General features: G+C 43.8%; 1 protein-coding gene across 1 annotated transcript; it reads left to right on the top strand.

Moving 5' to 3' along the window:
- The first annotated feature begins 16,444 nt into the window (after window positions 1–16,444).
- LOC110490275 (transmembrane protein 229A) lies at window positions 16,445–20,965 on the top strand. The gene has a single exon (XM_021563571.3). It carries the CDS (start codon window positions 17,663–17,665, stop codon window positions 18,683–18,685), a length of 1,023 nt encoding a protein of 340 aa, XP_021419246.2. The 5' UTR covers window positions 16,445–17,662; the 3' UTR covers window positions 18,686–20,965.
- The last annotated feature ends 604 nt before the right edge of the window (window positions 20,966–21,569 follow it).

The raw sequence follows: 21,569 nt of genomic DNA on the forward strand, positions 1-21,569 counted from the left end.
AAGGCAGGAGAGGAGAGGAGAGAGGAGAGAGGAGTATAGGGTTGAACCATAATAACATCAATGTGACACTGTGTCCTATGGATGCTGGATGACAGGAGGATTTGAAGACATGACTGGGCTTTAGTGTGATGTGGGGATGACTGTTATTAAACCCTGACAGACTACATTTCACCTGGCGGCTGCTCCCCAAGGTCACCACTCATCAGCGTGTCCTTCCTTCCTTTCATCCTTCCTTCCTTCATTTCATCCTTGCTTCCCTGCTTCCTTCCTTTATTCCTTCCTTCCCTCCTTCATCCTTCCCTTCCTTGCAGTACTCAACTCTACAATGTGCAGTAGGCTACAATTGACCTGCCTCTATCAGGCGTCGTTTTCCAAAATACTTGTTGGTATTGTAGCTTAAACTTTATAACTTAATTTCTCACTTCTGGGTCTGCTCAAAAATGTATCGTTATTGCAGAGTGGCAGAACATGAGGTCCGGTGAGACGATTTCTACCTTCTTATTTACTAATGTATGAGAGAGAGAGAGAGCGAGAGCGAGAGAGAGAGAGAGAGAGAGAGAGAGAGAGAGAGAGAGAGAGAGAGGAGAGGATGTTTTAAAAAATGTTTTGCTGTTAGTGTCTAATGCAGGCTGACAGTGAGAGTTAGACCAGTCTGGGTGCTGCTGGGACAGGCACAAGTATGAGTGCGTGTTTGAGTGCTTGCTTGTGTGTGCTTGTGAGTGTGTATATACACATGCATGCACTCAAAAATGATGGGCTAAAAACAACCCTATTTGGTAACCCAGCACCGGTTAACCCTTTCCAGCCGGAGTGTTCTAAGACAATGACTGACAGAGAATCAGTTTTCATCTCTATTTTTCGTGGCTGTTTATTTACCACCACAGACAGATGCTGGCACTAAGACCGCACTCAGCTGTATAAGGAAATAAGCAAACAGGAAAATGCCGAACTAGAGGCGGCACTCCTAGTGGCCCCTCCTTTAATGAAGGAAAACTGAATCAGTCTTACCTCATTTCTATCAGCATGTTAAATGTGCAACCAGAGGGGGAAAAAATACCACCTTTACACCACACACAGAGACACATACAAGCTCTCCCTCACACTCCCCATTGGGCAAATCTGACCATAATTCCATCCTCCTGATTCCTGCTTACAAGCCAAAACTAAAGCAGGAAGCACCAGTGACTCAAAAAAGCTACGCCCTCAGACGAACCATCAAACAGGCAAAGCGCTAATACAGGACTAAGATTGAATAGTACTGCACTGGTTCGAATGCTCGTCGGTTGTGGCAGGGCCTGCAAACTATTACAGAATACAAAGGGAAACACAGCCGCGAGCTTCCCAGTGACACGAGCCTACCAGGTGAGCTAAATCACTTCTATGCTCACTTTGAGGCATGCATGAGAGCATCAGCTGTTCTGGACAGCTGTGTGTTCATGCTCTCCGTAGCCAAAGTGAGTAAGACCTTTAAACAGGTCAACATTCACAAGGCCCCTGGGCCAGACGGATTACCAGGACGGGTGCTCCGGACATGTGCTGACCAACTGGCAGGTGTCTTCACTGACATTTTCAACATGTCCCTGATTGAGTCTGTAATACCGACATGTTTCAAGCAGACCACCATAGTCCCTGTGCCCAAGAACACAAAGGCAACTTGCCTAAATGACTACAGACCCGTAGCACTCACGTCCTTAGCCATTAAGTGCTTTGAAAGGTTGGTAATGGCTCACATCAACACCATTATCCCAGAAACCCTAGACCCACTCCAATTTGCATACCGCTCAAACAGATCCACAGATGATGCAATCGCTATTGCACTCCACGCTGCCCTTTCCCACCTGGACAAAAGGAACACCTACGTGAGAATGCTACTCATTGACTACAGCTCAGCGTTCCACACCATAGTGTGGAAAGCACATCACTAAGTTAAGGATCCTGGGACTCAAACATGACTCCAACACCATCATTACGTTTGCAGACGACACAACAGTGGTAGCCCTGATCACTGACAACGACGAGAAAGCCTATAGGGAGGAGATCAGAGACCTGGCCGGGTTGGTGCCAGAATAACAACCTCTCCCTCAACGTAATCAAGACAAAGGAGATGATTGTGGACTACAGGAAAAGGAGGACCGAGCATGCCCCACTTCTCTGTAGTGGAGCAGGTTGAGAGCTTCAAGTTCCTTGGTGTTCACATCACCAACAAACTAGAATGGTCCAAACACACCGACCGCAAGGAGCTACAGAGGGTAGTGCATATGGCCCAGTACATCACTGGGGCTAAGCTGCCTGCCATCCAGGACCTCTTTAACAGGCGTTGTCAGAGGAAGGCCCTAAAAATTGTCAAGGACTCCAGCCCCCCCCACCCCCCCCCCCCCCCCAGCCATAAGACTCCTCTGAACATCTAATCAAATAGCTATCCAACCCCTCTTGAAGACTGTAAAATAATAATGAATGGCCTTTAAAATTGTTCCCGTTCTGACTCTTCACGTGATAGGCTATAGGCCTAGTGTAATGGATGAACAGATAAAATGTACGTTTTATAAGACAATTATTATTATTACATGCCTTATTCTTATCATATTATGTAGTTCCAGATACATGTTGATGACATTATCCCTCAGCTGAATATTGTATATAATGTGGCTATGATTAGTGATAACTTGCCCATTTTCATACAGTTTTGAATGACACAATGTATTTCCCTAACCTCATTCTTTCAATAAAGTTCAGTTATTTTTCTATTCATATTATTTGTTTATGTCTTTGCTCATCACACTCTAAGAAATGCTGGGTTACAAAACACTTCTTGTTTTCTTTAAGGTGAGTTGTTGATGCTGGATTTTACACCAGTTTCAAACAGCTGAAAATACAATATTTGGTTATTGAAAACATATTCCACAGGGGTTTAGATGCTACAATGATTCTCTACACTATACATATGCTTTTTTTTTGTCACATAAACTGAAATTAGGCCAACTATCACAATTTTAGCAACCAGGAAATGGTGGAACTATTTCTGCACATTACACCTTTAAATAGGGGACATAAAACATCTGGTGATAATTGCATGATTACCCAAATATGGGTGAATTTAACTCTCATGCTGGGTTGACCTAGCATCGGGGTCTTTTTTGAAAGTAATTCTTAGGTCATGCTCAGGAGGCGTGGCTTACTAGAGGCGTGGCTTTCCGCTAAATCTTATTGGCCATCCGTGAGAGTAAATATCACTCGTTCATCATGTTAAGTTGACATACTGTAAATTCAATGTTCAGTAATAATTGTTTTAACAAGTTCTTTAATATAAAAATGATTAATGACTTTAATAATAAGTTATGCCACCTTCTTGTTTCCCAACAGGGTGATTTACATAGGCTTTTAGGAAACTCAGACAGCTCTGTAAGCGTTATTAACCTATAATTGTTTTTATTTTCAAGCTTAATTTGAAGTAACTATGAAAAAAAACAGATGAATTACATTTACATTTACTCTGGCTAAAAATAACTCCTAAATCCACGCCCTACTAAACTACACCTCCAGTGTTCTGATCTGACCTGCTGGGTCATAACTCAAGCACCAATAACCTAGCACCCAGCATCAATAACCCAGCAGTTTTTAAAGAAAACAACCCAATTAAGTGACTCAACGCCTGCAACCCAGCAGTTGGGTCAACCAAACAACCCAGCATTTTTTAGAGAGTGTGTGTACTAACAATTGTTCACAAATGAGCTCTGGCAGAGTGGGCAAACATTAAACAGGCAGAGAGATGTATCCACACGCACGCGCACACACACACTCACTGTTATGTATGGGCCCCTGCTTGTGGTGTGTTTGGGGGAGACTGCAGCTCTGGTTCAGTCCTCCTCTGGGTCTTAGAGACAGATGGAGGGAGAAGTGTGTCACTGGGTCAAACCTCAGCAGCCATCTTAGAGAGACACCAGTCACCTTCTCTAACCCAGACTGCACAGGGAAATGGATGACTTGGATGACTTAATGTATTCAGATGTGTTCTTTCCCAAAGTGCTGCTACTCTGGACCTTTTAGCCATAAAATATTAATATTGTTTCTTCTTTTCATCCTGTTTCTGTTATTGTGGCTATGTTTTGTTAGTTTTGCTCTGTTTAATCGCGTTATAGTGTAGAGGTCCTGTCTTTAACATGGAGGAATATTTTCCCAACTCTAGTCACCTGTGGAGACCAAGCACCCTGTGGAAATCAAAGCCAGGGTTATGCAAATCAAAATAGAACAGTGTGTGGACGCCTCGGCCCAGTAACCCCATCACACACCCACACATGCATACACACAATCCAGCACATGCACCCATGCACACACATATTCATAAACACCCACCCACCCATACAAACACACACACACACACAAACACACAGGGTGAAATTACCCAGCACCCCCTGCTCACCATATCAACCTCAAAGCTGTCACAGCATCCTGTGTCTGCTCTCTGAGCGTGTGTGTGTGTGTGTGTGTGTGTGTGTGTGTGTGTGTGTGTGTGTGTGTGTGTGTGTGTGTGTGTGTGTGTGTGTGTGTGTGTGTGTGTGTGTGTGTGTGTGTGTGTGTGTGTGTGTGTGTGTGTGTGCGTGCGTGCGTGTGTGTGTGTGTTCCATGTCTGTGTGTCCCTCCCAGCCTGTTCTGTGTGCTCGGGTCTGAGCTGCATGGCAATCCAGTCATTCGAACGGCACCGCTGATTATAGACAAACACACACTCCCAGACAGCCTGCAGGATGGGACTGGGGCTGCAGGGCTGGAGCAAGGCCAGTAGATTCTACAGCTGTGCTACATCTACACTTTACTCTCTTTGTTAGAATGTATGTTGACAAAGAGTCATTGAGTAAGTGCTTAATATTGGAATACACTTCTGAATAATTTAGTGGTTGTGGTTGAGAAAGGGTGTGAGGGATTTGTGTCTTTTCATATCTTAAAGGCCGGGGCTGTGTTTGAACCAGGCCTGATCGATGGTTATGGATGAGGCCGAGGAGAGGAGAAAGCGTAGGCCAGAGGCTGCAGCACTGAATTAAAGAAACATCTCTCACACTCTCTCCTCAGAACACTGAACGCTGCAGACTCACAGTGCTGCTGATACACAGATTATACACACACAGACACACACACACACGAACGCAGGCACACACACAGCATATGCGTGCGTGCCTGCATGCTCACGCACACACATTATATCCATCGCATTTGTTGTTTATTAATCATCCAACTTGGATTATGTTTATGTTGAACATTGCTGTGGTCATTTGCTGCATTCAGAGAGAGGAGAGAAAGCAGGGCAGTGTCAGAGGAGAGGCATTCTGTTTTATCTTCTGTTTTGTCATTTCATCCCTGTATACCAGCTGATGTCCTTCCCTGGTCCTTTTCTCCTCTTTGACAGACAGACATCTGATGCTTGTCTGATGATGGATGCGATCTAATGTCTGACACTTGGCCTTACACTCCCCTGGCACCTCGCTGGAAAGAGCTTAAAACACAGCAGGGTGTGCGTGCGTGTGTGTGTGTGTGTGTGTCTGTGCATTCGTGCGTGCGTGATGCATCCATGTGTTTGTGTGTGTGACGCGGGGTCTCAAGGAGAAAGCCTTCAGAAGCAGGAGTTCAGTTTGCATAAACAGACATGTCGGGGTTTATAGAATAGATGGTTACACACAGAGGCTGCATCTCTCTGCAGCTCTACCTACTTCCCCCAGTAACAGGCTGGCACCCTACGACCTTCAATATCAGATGAAGAAAACCTCAGCCTCTTATGGCTGGTTACTCTATTACTGGTGTTGTTAACGTAATACCTACTGTATTCATTAAGGCACACATAGCAAACATATCAAATACAAGTGTTTCTTATTGGACAAGTCCTGGTAGTTACTCACTGTTTCAGTCTGTTTGACGCCTAATGAATACAACCCTGGTTACTGAATCGCCTCTTCCACCTGACCGGGGAACAGTGACGGGAAGGAGCACCACTGGGCTGCCATCCCCACTGTTCCATTTTCATAGATGAAACTCTCCCTGCTCTTGTCTCTCTCTCTCTCTCTCTCTCTCTCTCTCTCTCTCTCACTCTCTCTCTCTCTCTCTCTCTATCTTTCTCTCTTCCTTTCTCTCTCTCTCTCTCTCTCTCTTCCTTTCTCTTTCTCTTTCTCTCTCTCTCTCTCAAACTCTCTCTCTCTCTCTCTCCCTTTCTCTCTCTCTCTCTCTCTCTCTCTCTCTCTCTCTCTCTCTCTCTCTCCCTCTCTTTCTATGCTCCAGTCTCTAGAGTGTTGAGATGTCAGTGTTATGATGTGTTCTCCACAGTAATGAGCTCCATCCTACTACTTCTGTGTGCTTGGGAGCTCTTGATGCAATCCCACAGTACATTCATTCAATAACATTCAATAACATGTAAGCTATGGTTCAAAGCAGATCGTATGTAGTTCACTTTCAAAGGTTCAATTAATGAACCCTTGATGCCATATAATCGTATCATTACTCAAAGTAAATAACATGTTGACTGAATATGGAAATTGGCTGTGTAGCTCAATCTGGTGAAGTGTGAGTTCTACATAGTGCCTGGCAAATACACTATTCATCTCTCCAGCTGCTCAGCTTGTCTGTCTTCCCTATAGTCTCTCTAAGTGCCTGTACAGCCAATGGATCGTTTGATGACTAATGGGGGATCACATCCCATTCCCAGTGAAGGTGTAACTCAATACCACTCACTAATAGTCCTCCTACCCACCCCCAACCATCAGTTAGCCCGTTGGTTATGATGTCCTTAAAGGAAAGTACCACACAAAAGCATTTTTTTTCATTAGATCTATAGTTGACACAGTCCTGCAAAAAATTGCTTGTCAGCAATATAATTTTCAAAATACAGAAATCTGTCACACCCTGATTTGTTTCACCTGTCTTTGTGCTTGTCTCCACCCCACTCCCGGTGTTGCCCATCTTCCTCATTATCCCCAGTGTATTTATACCTGTGTTCTGTGTTTGTCTGTTGCCAGTTCATCTTGTCTTGTCATGTCTTACCAGCGTGTTTTCCCATCTCCCTGCTTTCTCAAATTATTTTTCCTAGTTACCCCGGTTCAAACCATTCTGCCTACCCTGACCCCGAGTCTGCCTGCCATTCTGTACCTGCCTGACTCTGACCATTGTATAAACATTTGCCTGTCCTGGCCCCGAGCCTGCTTGCTGTTCTGTACCTTATTGACTCTACCCTGGATTACGGACCACTGCCTGCCTTTGACCTGTCTTTGCCTGCCCCCTGTGTTGTTGTCAATAAACATCTTTGACTCTAGCCGTCTGCATCTGGGTCTTCTTTATTAAAACAAATGTATTTAACCTTTATTTAACTAGGTAAGTTAGTTAAGAACAAAATCTTATTTACAATTACGGCCTAGGAACAGTGGGTTAACTGCCTTGTTCAGGGGCAGAACGACAGAACATATCCTGAGAACTTAAATTCATCCCCCTAGTGATCATACGATGCAAAACGCAGCATCATATCATGCAAAACGCAGCATCATATCATGCAAAACACAGCATCATATGAAGCAAAACGCATCATCATATCATGCAAAATGCATCATACTGGGGATCATTTCTGTATTTTGAAAGTCGCATATCTTGAGAACTTGATTGCTGACATGCAAAACATTTTGGGACTATGTCAACAATGGACCAATGAAACAAATATCAAAACAGTGGGTGGAGTTATCCTTTAACACAGTGACTGACCTCCCTGTTATCCTCTATAGCCTCCGACAGGAAGACTATACCTGATGATAGAGAATAATAGAGATATCCTCTGGCTTAGTGAGGGCTGCAACATACACGGAGTGTACCAAACATTATGAACACCTTCCTAATATTGAGTTGCACCCCCCTTTGCCCTCAGAACAGCCTCAATTTGTCGGCACATGGACTTTACAAGGTGTTTAAAGCATTCCACAGGGATGCTGGCCCATGTTCACTCCAATGCTTCCCACAGTTGTGTCAAGTTGGCTGGATGTCAGGTGGTGGACAATTCTTGATACACACGGGGAACTGTTGAGCGTGAGAAACTCAGCAGCGTTGCAGTTCTTGACACACTTGACACACCGGTGTGCCTGGTACCTACTACCATACTCCGTTCCAAGGCACGTAAATATTTTGTCTTGCCCATTCACCCTTTGAATGGTATACATGCACAATATGTCACGCCCTGGTCTAAGTATTTTGTGTTTTTCTTCATGTATTGGGTCAGGCCAGGGTGTGGCATCGGGTTTTTGTATTGTGGTGTGTTTTGTCTTGGGGTTTTGGTGTGTATGTATTGGGATTGTAGCTAGTGGGGTTATCTAGCAAAGTCTATGGCTGTCTGGAGTGGTTCTCAATCAGAGGCAGGTGTTTATCGTTGTCTCTGATTGGGAACCATATTTAGGCAGCCATATTCTTTGAGTTTGTCGTGGGTGATTGTCCTTAGTGTCGTTGGTCCTGTGTTAGAGTACACTAGTATAGGCTGTTTCGGTTTTCGTTACGTTCTTTGTTTTGTAGTGTTTATAATTGATTCGTGTTTTACGTTTGTTCATTAAACATGGATCGCAATCTACACGCTGCATTTTGGTCCGACTCTCCTTCTTCACATACAGAAAACCGTGACACAATACATGTCTCGATTGTCTCAAGGCTTATAAATCCTTCTTTAACCCGTCTCCTCCCCTTCATCTACACTGATCGAAGTGGATCTAACAAGTGACATCAATAAGGGATCATAGCTTTTACCTGGTCAGTCTATGTGATGGAAAGAGCCGGTGTTCCTAATGTTCTGTACTCATAGAGAACATGCTTTAAACATGAACAGAGATTTAAACATGAACAGAGACATTTAAACATGAACAAAGACATTTAAACATGAACAAAGACATTTAAACATGAACAAAGACATTTAAACATGAACAGAGACATTTAAACATGAACAGAGACATTTAAACATGAACAGAGACATTTAAACATGAACAGAGACATTTAAACATGAACAGATATATTTAAACATGAACAGAGACATTTAAACATGAACAGAGACATTTAAACATGAACAGAGATGTGCACAGTGGCCCTGCTAGGGAAAGCTCCACTAACAAGATGTACTGTAGTGAAGGAAGTCCATAAGGGAGTTGTACGGTGTAGCTAATGTATTCTACTTTTCACAGGGTGAAAGTTCATCCTCAGAGCTGATCACAGAGATAGGAAACCAACAACCGGCTAAATGTGAGTGTAGCCTTACCTCTTACGCTGTTTTTTACAACACACACAGGAGATATACACACACAAGCAGTCACTCTGCTTTTGTAGCCAGAATTTTTATTTTAGTTAACTAGGCAAGTCAGTTAAGAACAAATTCTTATTTTCAATGACGGCCTAGGAACAGTGGGTTAACTGCCTGTTCAGGGGCAGAACGACAGATTTGTACCTTGTCAGCTCGGGGGTTTGAACTTGCAACCTTTCCGTTTACTCGTCCAACGCTCTAACCACTAGGCTACCCTGCCAACCAAGGAGCTCATGAGAAGGAGTGTGTATTTTCTTTTCTTATGTGTTGAGAGCAGACATCTCTATCTACATCTCTATTATAAGAAAAAGCATCTCTACTGAACATCTCTATTCTCTAACATCAGACCGCTGCATCTCTACACTGACACTGACTGAATACTGGGTGGTCGTTTGTTTCACATCACAGTGACTCAACACGAAGACGAGAACTAAAGTACAGCCAAGTAGCACAGGTGTTAGTTTGCTAGCAGCCATAGAGTGAGCCATAAAGCCTCCGCGCCAAGAGTAGAGCAGCGCTCACTAATAAGGTTCAAAGGTTAGAGGTCAGGTTGAGGGTTAACATCACAGCCAGCATCAGCTGCTCTACTTGTTCCTCGCGTCACACATATTAGCATGGAGTGACTTCCTTCACTACAACCCATCAGCTGCCTACACTATACCAGACAGGACATTATCTCCTTTGTGTGTGTGTGTGTGTGTGTGTGTGTGTGTGTGTGTGTGTGTGTGTGTGTGTGTGTGTGTGTGTGTGCTTGGTGCACGTGTGCTCAGGAGGACCTGAGCCCTAGGACCATGCCTCAGGACTACCTGGTCCGATGACTTCTTGCTGTCCCCAGTCCACCTGGCCGTGCTGCTGCTCCAGTTCCAGTTGTTCTGCCTGTGGCTATGGAACCCTGACCTGTTCACTGGACGTGCTACCTGTCCCAGACCTGCTGTTTTCAACTCTCTAGAGACAGCAGGAGAGGTAGAGATACTCTTAATGATCGGCTATGAAAAGCCAACTGACATTTACTCCTGAGGTGCTGACTTGCTGCACCCTCGACAACTACTGTGATTATTATTATTTGACCATGCTGGTCATCTATGAACATTTGAACATCTGGGCCATGTTCTGTTATAATCTCCACCCGACACAGCCAGAAGAGGACTGGCCACCCCTCATAGCCTGGTTCCTCTCTAGGTTTCTTCCTAGGTGTTGGCCTTTCTAGGAAGTTTTCCACCGTGCTTCTACACCTGCATTGCTTGCTGTTTGGGGTTTTAGGCTGGGTTTCTGTACAGCCCTGTGACATCAGCTTATGTAAGAAGGGTTATATAAATACATTTGATTTCATTTGGTTGATGATCCAGAACCATATCACTACAGGGCTAATAGTACGCCCCTGCCCACGGCAGCCAGAGCCAATCAAAGGATGACACACACTCATAGAGGAACTGTATCCCATAGCAACGACTCTGACCCGCATCACCTGTCAGAGATCCCCTGAATTAATAAAGAAAAATAGAGGGTGTTCCATTTATCTACCTCGCCTCCTTTCCTTCCTTACTGACGCGCCCTCAAAGATGTGAGAGGACTGGGTAAGTGTCAATAAGATGGTGGACCCACCCTCTGACCTATCAAGAGGCTAGGCTAGTGGCATACCTCCTACTCTTCAGGGGGAGTGACACAGTGCAGTGCACAGGAATAGAAGGGATGTTATGGATGTAAGGAATCAGAATGCAGAGACAGACTCAGCCCACAGGAAGTCTGTCTCGGTGTCTGCGACCTCTCGGGTGACCTCTGGGGTGAGTAGCAAACAGTCTCGTCCTCCAGTCCTGCTCTGCCTGTCTAGACAAAGGGATACAGAAAGAGACTGAGGACAGAGAGTGGAGAGAGGGCAGAGGGCTAGCTAACTGGAGGGAGATAGAGGGAGATGGAGAGGGCACAAGGCTAATTAGTGGTAGACAGATAGAGAGCAAAGGCACAGTGCTAATGGCCTGACGAGGACAGTTTGGCATGATCAAGTATTCAGGGGGAGAGAGAGATGGTGAGGAGGGAGGGGAGAGGAGGGGAAGGGAGGAAGGAAGGTAAGGTGAGAAAGGGTTGAAGCAGTGTGTTGTTTGTCTGGGAGGAGGGGGAGGATGGAGAAGTAGAAGGATGAGGTAGTGTAAGAGTTGTGTTTCAGTAAGGAGGGGGTGAGGTGAGGAGTGGGTGAGGAGGGGTGAGGTAGTGTAAGAGTTGTGTTTCAGTGAGGAGGGTGTGAGGTGAGGAGTGGGTGAGTAGGGGTGAGGCAGGGTTACTGCAGAGTGTTGTGTTACTGTGACCAGGCCCTCGAAGCCCCCGGAGGTGAGCAGAATTCCTAATGAGCTCTGAACTGTAAACAAGACTCGGAATCCACACTCGGGAATTCTGCTGCTTCCTATCAGGAATTCTATTCTCTAACAGGAAGCGTCCACCCTCCCACTCCCCGCGCTCTCGCTACACAGACTTACACACACACACCGTACACTTGACGCACTCACAAACTCACACACCACAGACACACACACACACACACACACACACACACACACACACACACACAGGCACACACCTCCCTCAGCCCATCCCCTCTGTGCCTGAGGGACAAAGCTAGGCGCTCAGCTAGACCAACGAATAACAGCTCAAATTGGAGGAAATGGGATCTAAAATTACATTTCAGAGAGTCTCATTGAAAGTGCATGCCTGAGACCTGGTTAGATTCATATTAAGACTCAATATCCTGTAGGGACATCAGAAATATTAGTCAAGCATCACGTAGCAATATAACATCTGCCCATTCACGTCCCTTTGATCAGGTTATAGAGACAGAGAGGCTGAGAAAACGGAATGGTAATGGGGTTACAATATTATGCACCTAATATAGATACATCCTAATATATCTGCAGTCAAAAAGATTCACTGTCGTGAAAAAATGGAAGGCAGGTCGAATTAACCTCACCCCATGTTTTTGTCCCCAGCACACATTGACTCATTTTTAAGGATATTAATGACGGTAATGAGACATTATTTGTCATAGTCCATAAAGAGTATAGGGGTAACAATATCAGGTTTGTTATATCAATGAATTGATGACAGAGCTGTAGAGAAGATAGGGCCCTGCCCAGGCCACCAGATATAATATGTTACACTGACTCCACCTACTGGTAACAGTAGAGAAGGCAGATTCCCCATTGATACAATAATAGTGACAGAGAGAGTGAGTGAGTGAGTGAGTGAGTGTGTGTGTGTGTGTGTGTGTGTGTGTGTGTGTGTGTGTGTGTGTGTGTGTGTGTGTGTGTGTCTAATCCCTGTAGACCACAGACCACACTCTGTTTTATCCCAGCTATCTCTTTCACAAGCAAACCATCTTGTGTCTCTGTCTGTGTCCTATCAGACAGTGCCAAATAAACCCACATGGTCCAACTAACCCCCTCGTCTGCACTCCAGCTGCTGAACCACTCACTCTTGACCGCATGGCGACACTCCGGCAAGTCAACCCAACCAGAACATCATCACCTTATTAGGGGGAAGAAGCCATTCAAAGCAAACTCATCAGCCAAACAGACACATTGCAGTTAACTGGACATATTTTGCTCAATTGCGACATGCCCCTCCTCCCTGAAGTGTGCACTCATTCACCCCAGAGACGGACAGTACATCTGTTACATGAATTTGATAGATGTGTTTCAACTACTTCGGAGTATTTAGTCATTCGTATTACACTGGGCTGAACTACACTCCAATGGATTTTGTAACAAGATACCTTCCAGAGCTGTAATTTGTATTTTCAAAATACAAAATCGTTTTCTATGCTCATTTTTTAATTGTGGTTCGCAATTTTGCCCCCTCCCCCTCCCCTTTCACCTTGCATTGGTATCAGAAGTCTGATGGCACTATGGTGGGATAAGATCATCTGCGAAATGAACTAAATATATACTGAACATAAATCTAAACTCAACATGCAACAATTTCAAAAATGTCACTGAGTTACAGTTCATAATAAGGAAATCTGTCACTAGAAATACATTCATTAGGCCCTACTTTATGGATTTCACATGACTGGGAATACAGATATGTATCTGTTGGTCACAGATACCTTTAAAAAAGGATCTGAAAACCAGTCAGTATCTGGTGTGACCACCATTAGCCTCATGCAGAGCGACACATCCCCTCGCATAGAGTTATTCAGGCTGTTGATTGTGACCTGTGGAATGTTGTCTCACTCCTCTTGTGTGAAGTTGCTGGATATTGGCGGGAACTGGAACACGCTGTCACACAAGTCGATCCAGAGCAGCCCAAACATGCTCAATGGGTGACATGTCTGGTGAGTGTTCATGCCATGGAAGAACTGAGGCATTTTCAGCTTCCAGGAATTGTGTACAGATCCTTGCGACATGGGGCTATGTATTATTACGCTGAAACATGAGGTGATGGCGCCGGATGAATGGCACGACAAAGGTTCTCAGGATCTCATCACGGTATCTCTGTACATTCAAATTGCCATTGATAAAATGCAATTGTGTTCTTTTTCCGTAGCTTATGCCTGCCCATACCATAACCCCACCGCCACCAAGGGACACTCGGTTCACAACGTTGACATCAGCAAACCGCTCGCCGACACGACTCCATACACGGGGCCTGCGGTTGTCAGGCCATTAGGACGTAAAGCCACATTCCCTAAAACAACGTAGCAAAGATGAATGAATATGAATGAATATGAATTTCACGCTCCCTCAAAACTTGAGACATCTGTGGCATTAAGTTGTGTGACAAAACTGCACAATTTTAGAGTGGCCTTTTACTGTCCCCAGAACGAAGTGCACCTGTGTATTGACCATGCTGTTCAATCAGCTTCTAAATATGGCACACTTGTCAAGTGGATGGATTATCTTGGCAGAGGAGAAATGTAAAAGAGGGATGTAAGCAATTGTGTGCACAAAATTTGAGAGAAATAAGCTTTTTGTGCATATGGAACATAGATATTTTATTTCAGCTCATGAAACATGGGACCAACGCTTGTTTCGTTTATATTTTTGTTCAGTGTAAACGTATTGTACATGTAAAAATATACATTTGCAAAGCATTTGCAGTATTATTCTAATGAGTTCCGGCCCGAAACAAGGCCAGTGTGCTTTGCAGTTCACTTTGGTTCACTTTCACAAATACGTTTACATTTCGGCAATTTAGCAGACACCCTTATCCAGAGTGACTTATAGTCAAGTGTATTCAACTAAGGAAGATAAACAAGAACATATCACAGTCATAGCAAGGAAAACTTTTCTGTAATTGTTACTGAGAATGTTGTTGCTGTTCAGGCCGGCTACAGATGTATTTCTGTATTTTAAAAGACAAAATACAAGTAATTTGTGGTTCACTTTGATTAGTTGATCTTTATGGTATATTGTCATTCTATTTGCTCAATTTTGCCCAATTCCCGATTCACCCCAGGCATAAGCCGACATACCTGAATGCTCTCACGGAGGAGGGTTGGCCAACTGCCATATGTCTTACAACAATCTGATACTTTTAAATCCCTGAGGGGGAGTGAGTGAGTACAGGTTTCCGGGAGAGAGGGGAGAATCTGAATTGGGCTACAAGTCTGGACTGTTGAGCTGTAAACGATGTCGACAGACTGTGCAGTTGAAGGACATGTTTGTCACGCTAGTCTATACAAAAGGATACGTTTGACAAATAACATTGCAGCTGCAGAGGAGAGTCTGCATTTATTCAGTCAAAGCATCCTTAACCTCTGATCCAAGACACCTGTGTGTCCTTTGTGCCAGTGGGTGTTTATATCACAGTAATATCACATTAAAAGCAGGGCCCAGTAACCTGTTAATACCTCAGTAATAGCAGCCTATAGGTCCCAGAGAGAGAGAGAGACATTTGAACACCCTGAGTGAGTTAACATAAATCGTGGAGCAGAGGCTTGTGGGAAACATAGTTACCTAGGAAACTGAGAGATCCTGCACATGATACCATCCTAAAATACTGTCTGGGACCAAACTGCAGTAGCCTAGGATATTCCATCTTTCTAGGTCAGGATTTGTATAGTGGTACACTAGGCTAAAGAAATATTTACAGTAGTGTATATTAATTAAGCCATTATGTCAGGCCTACAGACCTAGGGCTACTGAGATTACATTGCTCAATTATGTTTTTTATTTAACCTTTATTTAACTAGGCAAGACAGTTAAGAACAAATTCTTATTTACAATGACGGCCTACCCCGGCCAAACTCAGACGACGCTGGGCCAATTGTGCACCGCCCTATGGGACTCCCAATCACAGCCGGATGTGATTCAGCCTAGATTCAAACCAGGGACTGTAGTGTCAACTTTTACACTGAGATGCTGTGCCAAAGACTACTGCGCCACTCTGGAGTCAAACAGTATTCAAATGATCAATTCATAATATGGCCTATAGGCTAGCAGGCCATTATATATCGATGACAGATGTTTGTTTGACATCTCAGATGGCCACATGACCGTTAGACCAGCGGGATGTTAGGTCACTACTCACTACTGTACAGTTTAGTAGCGTGTTTTCTCTCCTGTCACGCCCCCTCCGCGGCGCTCAATTTTTCTCCTCTTCTTGCTGAAGAGAGAGAAGAGGCGATGCGAGAGGGTTTACTCCGCCCAAAATGTGCCCATGAAAATAAGTGAGAAATGTTTGTATGGCGGTCAACGAGAGAGTGTCAAATTTGGTCAACAGAAAATGTAATTGGTCATTTGCTACTCGAGACTTATTTGGTCTAATATATGTTTTATAATGGTTAGGCTGTTGTTACAAATGCACTGAACACACGTGTCATTTTGGCAACTAAAAAAACAAATTTATTCCAGAGTTTCAAAACCCAGAGGCGGGAATGCTTTGAAACAGACCAAGCAGAGCAGGTCAGGGTTTGGGGTTTGAGAAGTCAATGAGAGAAGTGAAAATGTTTCTTTAGTTGTTAATTTTCTAAATAAATATAAAGGCACAACCTAGATTCAAGCCAATATCTTAAGTAGTTGAACATGTCATTACTCCAACCTTGTGAAAGTGACAAACTGACACGTTTTAATTTTTATCAAAAACTTTACATCGAAGGAGCTGCTTTGATTTGCACATGCGCAGTTCGGCGCGAAATTACCAATTGATCCGATTACATTTTTTTTGCGCATGAGTTTATTTCATTTATTTTATTTTTTATTAAACAGTGACATGCAAAACACACAAATAAACAGAACAGCCAGAGCGATTCCACAAAGAAATAAGGAATATATCTTCTTCTTCTTTAAATTACAAATCCACATTATATCAATTAAAATACAACCATGTAACGAATACATGTTTAAGACATTTTGTTTTGCATACGTTTTAATGATTCTAAATAGTTTTTGATTTGTGTATGAACAATTTTCCTAATAAAAGAAAGAGATTTTTAATATACTCACGTTCAATTGTGGAATCAGTGTGGTAAAATAATATGTCCAACTTAGATATTTCAATGGTTGTATGCATTTTGTTGCCAAGATATAGTTTTACATCAGTCCAGAACACTTCACTATGTAAACAATAACAGAATAAGTGTTCAATAGATTCGGTTTGTAGTTCACAAAAACTGCATTCACAGGTAACATCAGGTATATATTTAGAAATCAAGCTATTACACGGATATAATCTATGGATAATCTTAAAGGAGATCTCCTTTACTTTATTGGCCACCATACATTTGTGTGCAGTGAGCCAAGCACGGCGCCAGTTTACATCAAACGATGAAGCCCAACAAAATATCACAGAGGGAATAGACTTCCTGTAGAAAATATCCCTTAATAAACGATCGTTAAATTTCTTATCTAGTAAACCTATGCCGTTCACCTGGATATCACTTACAAAGGGAGTTATTCCAAAATATGCATTATTCTGAAGTAAAGATTTTATCCCACTATGTATAGCTTTAATAACAGTGTCATATTCCTTGCTTGAAACCTCAAAGTTGTATCTAGCAAGGAATATGACATTACCTACAAGCATGATCTGGGATTTCTATTGGAGAAGCAGTTTCTGCCTATCTTCATACTGTAGCCCTACTGTGTTTGACTTTGTGCCTGTTGTTCACAAGCTTATCTGCCCTCTCGTTGACTAGAATTGTCCCATCTGATCTCGCCTCCTCCCACCTGCCTTCCACCTTTGAGGACATGTATTTCAATTGTTAAAGCGGTCACTCGACTATCTTATCAATATAATAGAACATCTTTGCTGTGGCACAGGCGCTGTCAGGTGCAAAGCCGCTAACGACACCGCGGCAGCTCGGTTAAAGTACAGAATGTGCCAGGAACAAAGAACAAGAGCTGCTCTCTGATTCTCTCCGAGGAGAGAGAGAGATCAGCCATGGCCAGCTGTCGGAGAGAGAGCCCACGGAGCCGGGCAGGACAGGCAAGTGGCAGTCTGAGAGCAGCGAGGAAGCCCGGGCAGAGAGATCCTTCCAGCGAGTTAGGGGACGCGGGCGAATCAATGACAGAGCTACCACAATGGTTGCGGTTTTATTTCTATGGGATGCATGGTATCACTTTGGATATCCTCCTGTCGTCGGCACAGGGGCTTTTGGCTGACAGCGACCCCAAACTGTTCGGCTTTTCCTCCCCGTACCTCTGCATCATGCACTCGGTGACCCATTTTTTGCTGGAAAAAATATATTCGCAAAAGAAGTGCTTTCAAGGACGCACAGTCATTTTTCACCTTGTTTTTTATCCCTCTGTGTACATTGGGTTGCAGATCCTGATTGGGAATATAAACACGCTGACCGAGCACGTTAGAATAGTCTCTGCCACTCATCTCGTCGTTCACTACCTACTGGCACTGTACTTCACCCAAGTTTTCCACAAGGGGCTTGAGCGGCTGCGCTACCACTGCCCCGGGAAACGGACCATGTCTACACCGGAAAAGCGCACCCTGGAGCCGCTGCCTAATAATGGTCTGCCCGATGTTGTGCGATTCCTCTTCTTTGGAATGCACGGCTTTTTGGACGAGATCTTTTTTACCTCGATATTCAACCTTGTGGAGAAATCGGACCGGACCATGAGCGGCCACACGTCCCTGTGGTCCTTCCTGATGTACGGGAGCTGCAGCTTCGTGGTAGAGAAACTCTACCTGCATTTGCACTTCAGACGGGGCTGGAGCACCTGGAGGCGGCTCCCCATCTATATCTGCTTCATCTACACCTGGGAGTTCTGTTGGGGGCTGGCGCTGCGGCAGTACGGCGCATGCTCATGGGACTATTCCCACTATCCATTCAACTTCATGGGCCTGATCACGCTCCTCTACCTGCCCGGATGGGTCTGCATCAGTCTCTACCAGGATATTCTGTCCAGCGTTCTGCTGCGCGTGGTGGTGTGTGCCAAAGACGAGGAGTGAAGGCACCCAGGGCAGGGCGCTGGCATCAACGTCTGCCATGTGTCCAGGGAAAAAAACTGTATTATAGGCCTAGGTCACATTTGATTTAGGGACTATTGATACCAATACAAAGAAAGAAGAGGACATTTAAGACCATCAATGTTGTACCCGGACTTAAATCATGTGTATTTCCCTTGTGGAAATGTGGAATTGATGTGGCTGTTTAGACAGCATCTTTTATCAGTGATTCTAACAAATAGCCTATCAATTTGTGACAGGTAGCCTAAAAGCACAGACATGCCTTGCCTGGCATGTGATGACACACAGACATGCCTTCTGCTGTGATGACAACTGACATTTCGAACTTTGATGTAGATGAAACAATAATATTTAACATTTTACACTTTACTTGCTTGCTCATTTTAGAGCTGTGAATTATTTCCTAAACTATATTGACAAAGTCAGCCATATGCATGGAGGCACCATTTGACTAGATTGGTCTCTTCAATCCCAGAGCATGCTTTGAACTCATTTCTGCATGGCTGCATTCATGATCACTTAATTGCTTAAATCGTATTACCTTAAAAACAATGCATGACATTTGGAAATAAAATGGCTTCTAAAAAGTTCAAAATGTATGTAGCGTGAGATGTAATCGAACCGAATAGAACAGGTGGTGGACCGAATTCATTTCACTGTGAATCTTTTTCTGAACCAAACCTTAACCTTACTGTGTTGGAGTGCCTTTCTGAGCAAACCTACAGACAGCTGGACTAAAGACAAACTGAACTACACTGTGGGCCAGTTTCCCCCTAGGCCTGTCCGAACTCAAAATGAAGCTCAATGGGGAATTGATAGTGCTTTTTAGTCTACAACTATAGGCTTAATCTGGGTCATGTAAACAGGCAATGTGTGCCAATCAGACAGACCCTGATGATCAGCTTTATATTTCTCCCTTCGTTACATAGGGGCATCCCAGCCCCAGGCTTGTTTACCTAACATTTATAAAGCAGTGGAGCACGAGTCAGATTTTTATGGTGTACACTATAGGTTGATCTGGAATGGGCAATATCGGGAGTCAGCAGACCTGGGTTCAAATACTACTTGAAATCTTTCAGGCACTTTCACTGTTTGTTTTAACCTGCCCGGAGTGCGAGATGGACGGGGTTTGGGGTTTGAATTTTTGCGGCTATTCTATTGGTTCCACGCCAGGAAAGCTCAATCAAGCCTAGATAAAGTATTTGAAATGATTTCAGAATAGTATTTGAATCCAGGTCTGGGATCAACCTCCATGCATAGAGCTCTTTGGCATATATCTTTCTGCCTGTTTTATTTCCTCGTTTGCCAATGTACCAAACGGTCAAGTCTCATGTTCTCTCTGAGGGGCCAAACACATACAGTATGTGTGGATACCTGGCACTGTGACTTCATTAGCAACCTGTTCCAACCTTATACTCTTTGGAAAGTACGTTTTGAAACCTATCGTTTTTGCTCTTTTTACTGATTGTCATGATTCTCTAGCATGTTTTTAATGCATTTTACTGCCTGCCTTCATCAGTCTTGGGGATCCCGTGAAACGAAGGTTGGAGGTAACTGAAAGCTGGTAATATTGATGAGTAATACTAGTGCAGGGAGAAATATCTTATAACATAATGTCATTAAAATATTACAACTTTTACACATGTTGATTTGTGTCAGATTGTTATGAATATGGACTGAATGTTTCATGCCGTGGGAGTTTCCCTGTCCTGCGCGAACAAACAATACCTTCCAGTCGTCTGGAGACTCACACTGGACGGACTGAAATGACACAATTCTTTTCCTTTTGGTTTGTCGTTTCAAAATGGTGGGCTTTTGTTGTGAGCGATGCAAAAGAAGGATACACATGGTGAATAGGACCAGGAGTTTCTTTCCTGGTTATGTGGTCGGGGAGGATCTCCTGTCCCTGGTGAAGTTGTTATCTTAACTATATGATAAGGTTTCTTTTCAAATGTGAGGTTTGGAAATCGTTGATCAACTGTATTTAATAATACACTACAATCATGTACTACATGGCTCACAATGAGGAAGTAAAACCATGTTTATTTTAGGTTATAAATGAAGGGAGCCCGAAAGTATTCTTGCTATAGTATGCCCATGGTGGAATTGAATTGAATCAATCACTGGATGGAAATAGTGTTGCCTGTATACTGTACATTACTTCAATCTCAAAGAATTCCATGTTGAACCGACAAGGTTGGCCCAGTTCATGTTCATGTTGTCTTGATTGACGTTGTGCTCTCACTAAATTGTTTGTATTTACAGGTTGTCTGTGTTTCTCTCAGATCAGCTTCCTTGGAAAGCTGCACAATGTCATAAAAAACTAAATGCCTGACCTTTACAGGAAACCGCACCTCAAATATATAAAGTCAACACTGCTCTGTGAGTGGATCAAGAGATACTAAATGACTCTTATCTGTGCCTGGTGTCAGATTGAGTCTGTATGAGAGGCAGAGATGATGAATCTGGTTTTTCCACCTCTGCACTGTTTGTTGTGTGTGTGTGTGTGTGTGTGTGTGTGTGTGTGTGTGTGTGTGTGTGTGTGTGTGTGTGTGTGTGTGTGTGTGTGTGTGTGTGTGTGTGTGTGTGTGTGTGTGTGTGTGTGTGTGTGTGTGCGTGCGTGCGCGCGTGTGTGTATGTTTGTGTGTGTTTAGACTAGGCTACCCATGGAAAGTTGTCAAGGAGGCCATTCAGCGAGGTTGGAGGGGTAAGGTAAGAAGAGCTGTATTGTACATGTAGGGACCTGTTATTTATGTTCTCATATATCTGATACCCAGCGACACAGCACCATCAGCCTATCTGATTGGCCATACATTTCTAGGGACAGCATTGGCTTATCTAATTGGCCGGATGGCTCCCATCATTC

Source organism: Oncorhynchus mykiss, chromosome 15 (assembly GCF_057628025.1).
Source record: "Oncorhynchus mykiss isolate SJ-2025 chromosome 15, ASM5762802v1, whole genome shotgun sequence".
Classification (NCBI taxonomy): domain Eukaryota; kingdom Metazoa; phylum Chordata; class Actinopteri; order Salmoniformes; family Salmonidae; genus Oncorhynchus; species Oncorhynchus mykiss.

What these genes read in the sequence shown, in the direction of transcription:
- LOC110490275 (XM_021563571.3), top strand. Translation starts at nt 17,663, where the DNA reads ATGGCCAGCTGTCGGAGAGAGAGCCCACGGAGCCGGGCAGGACAGGCA.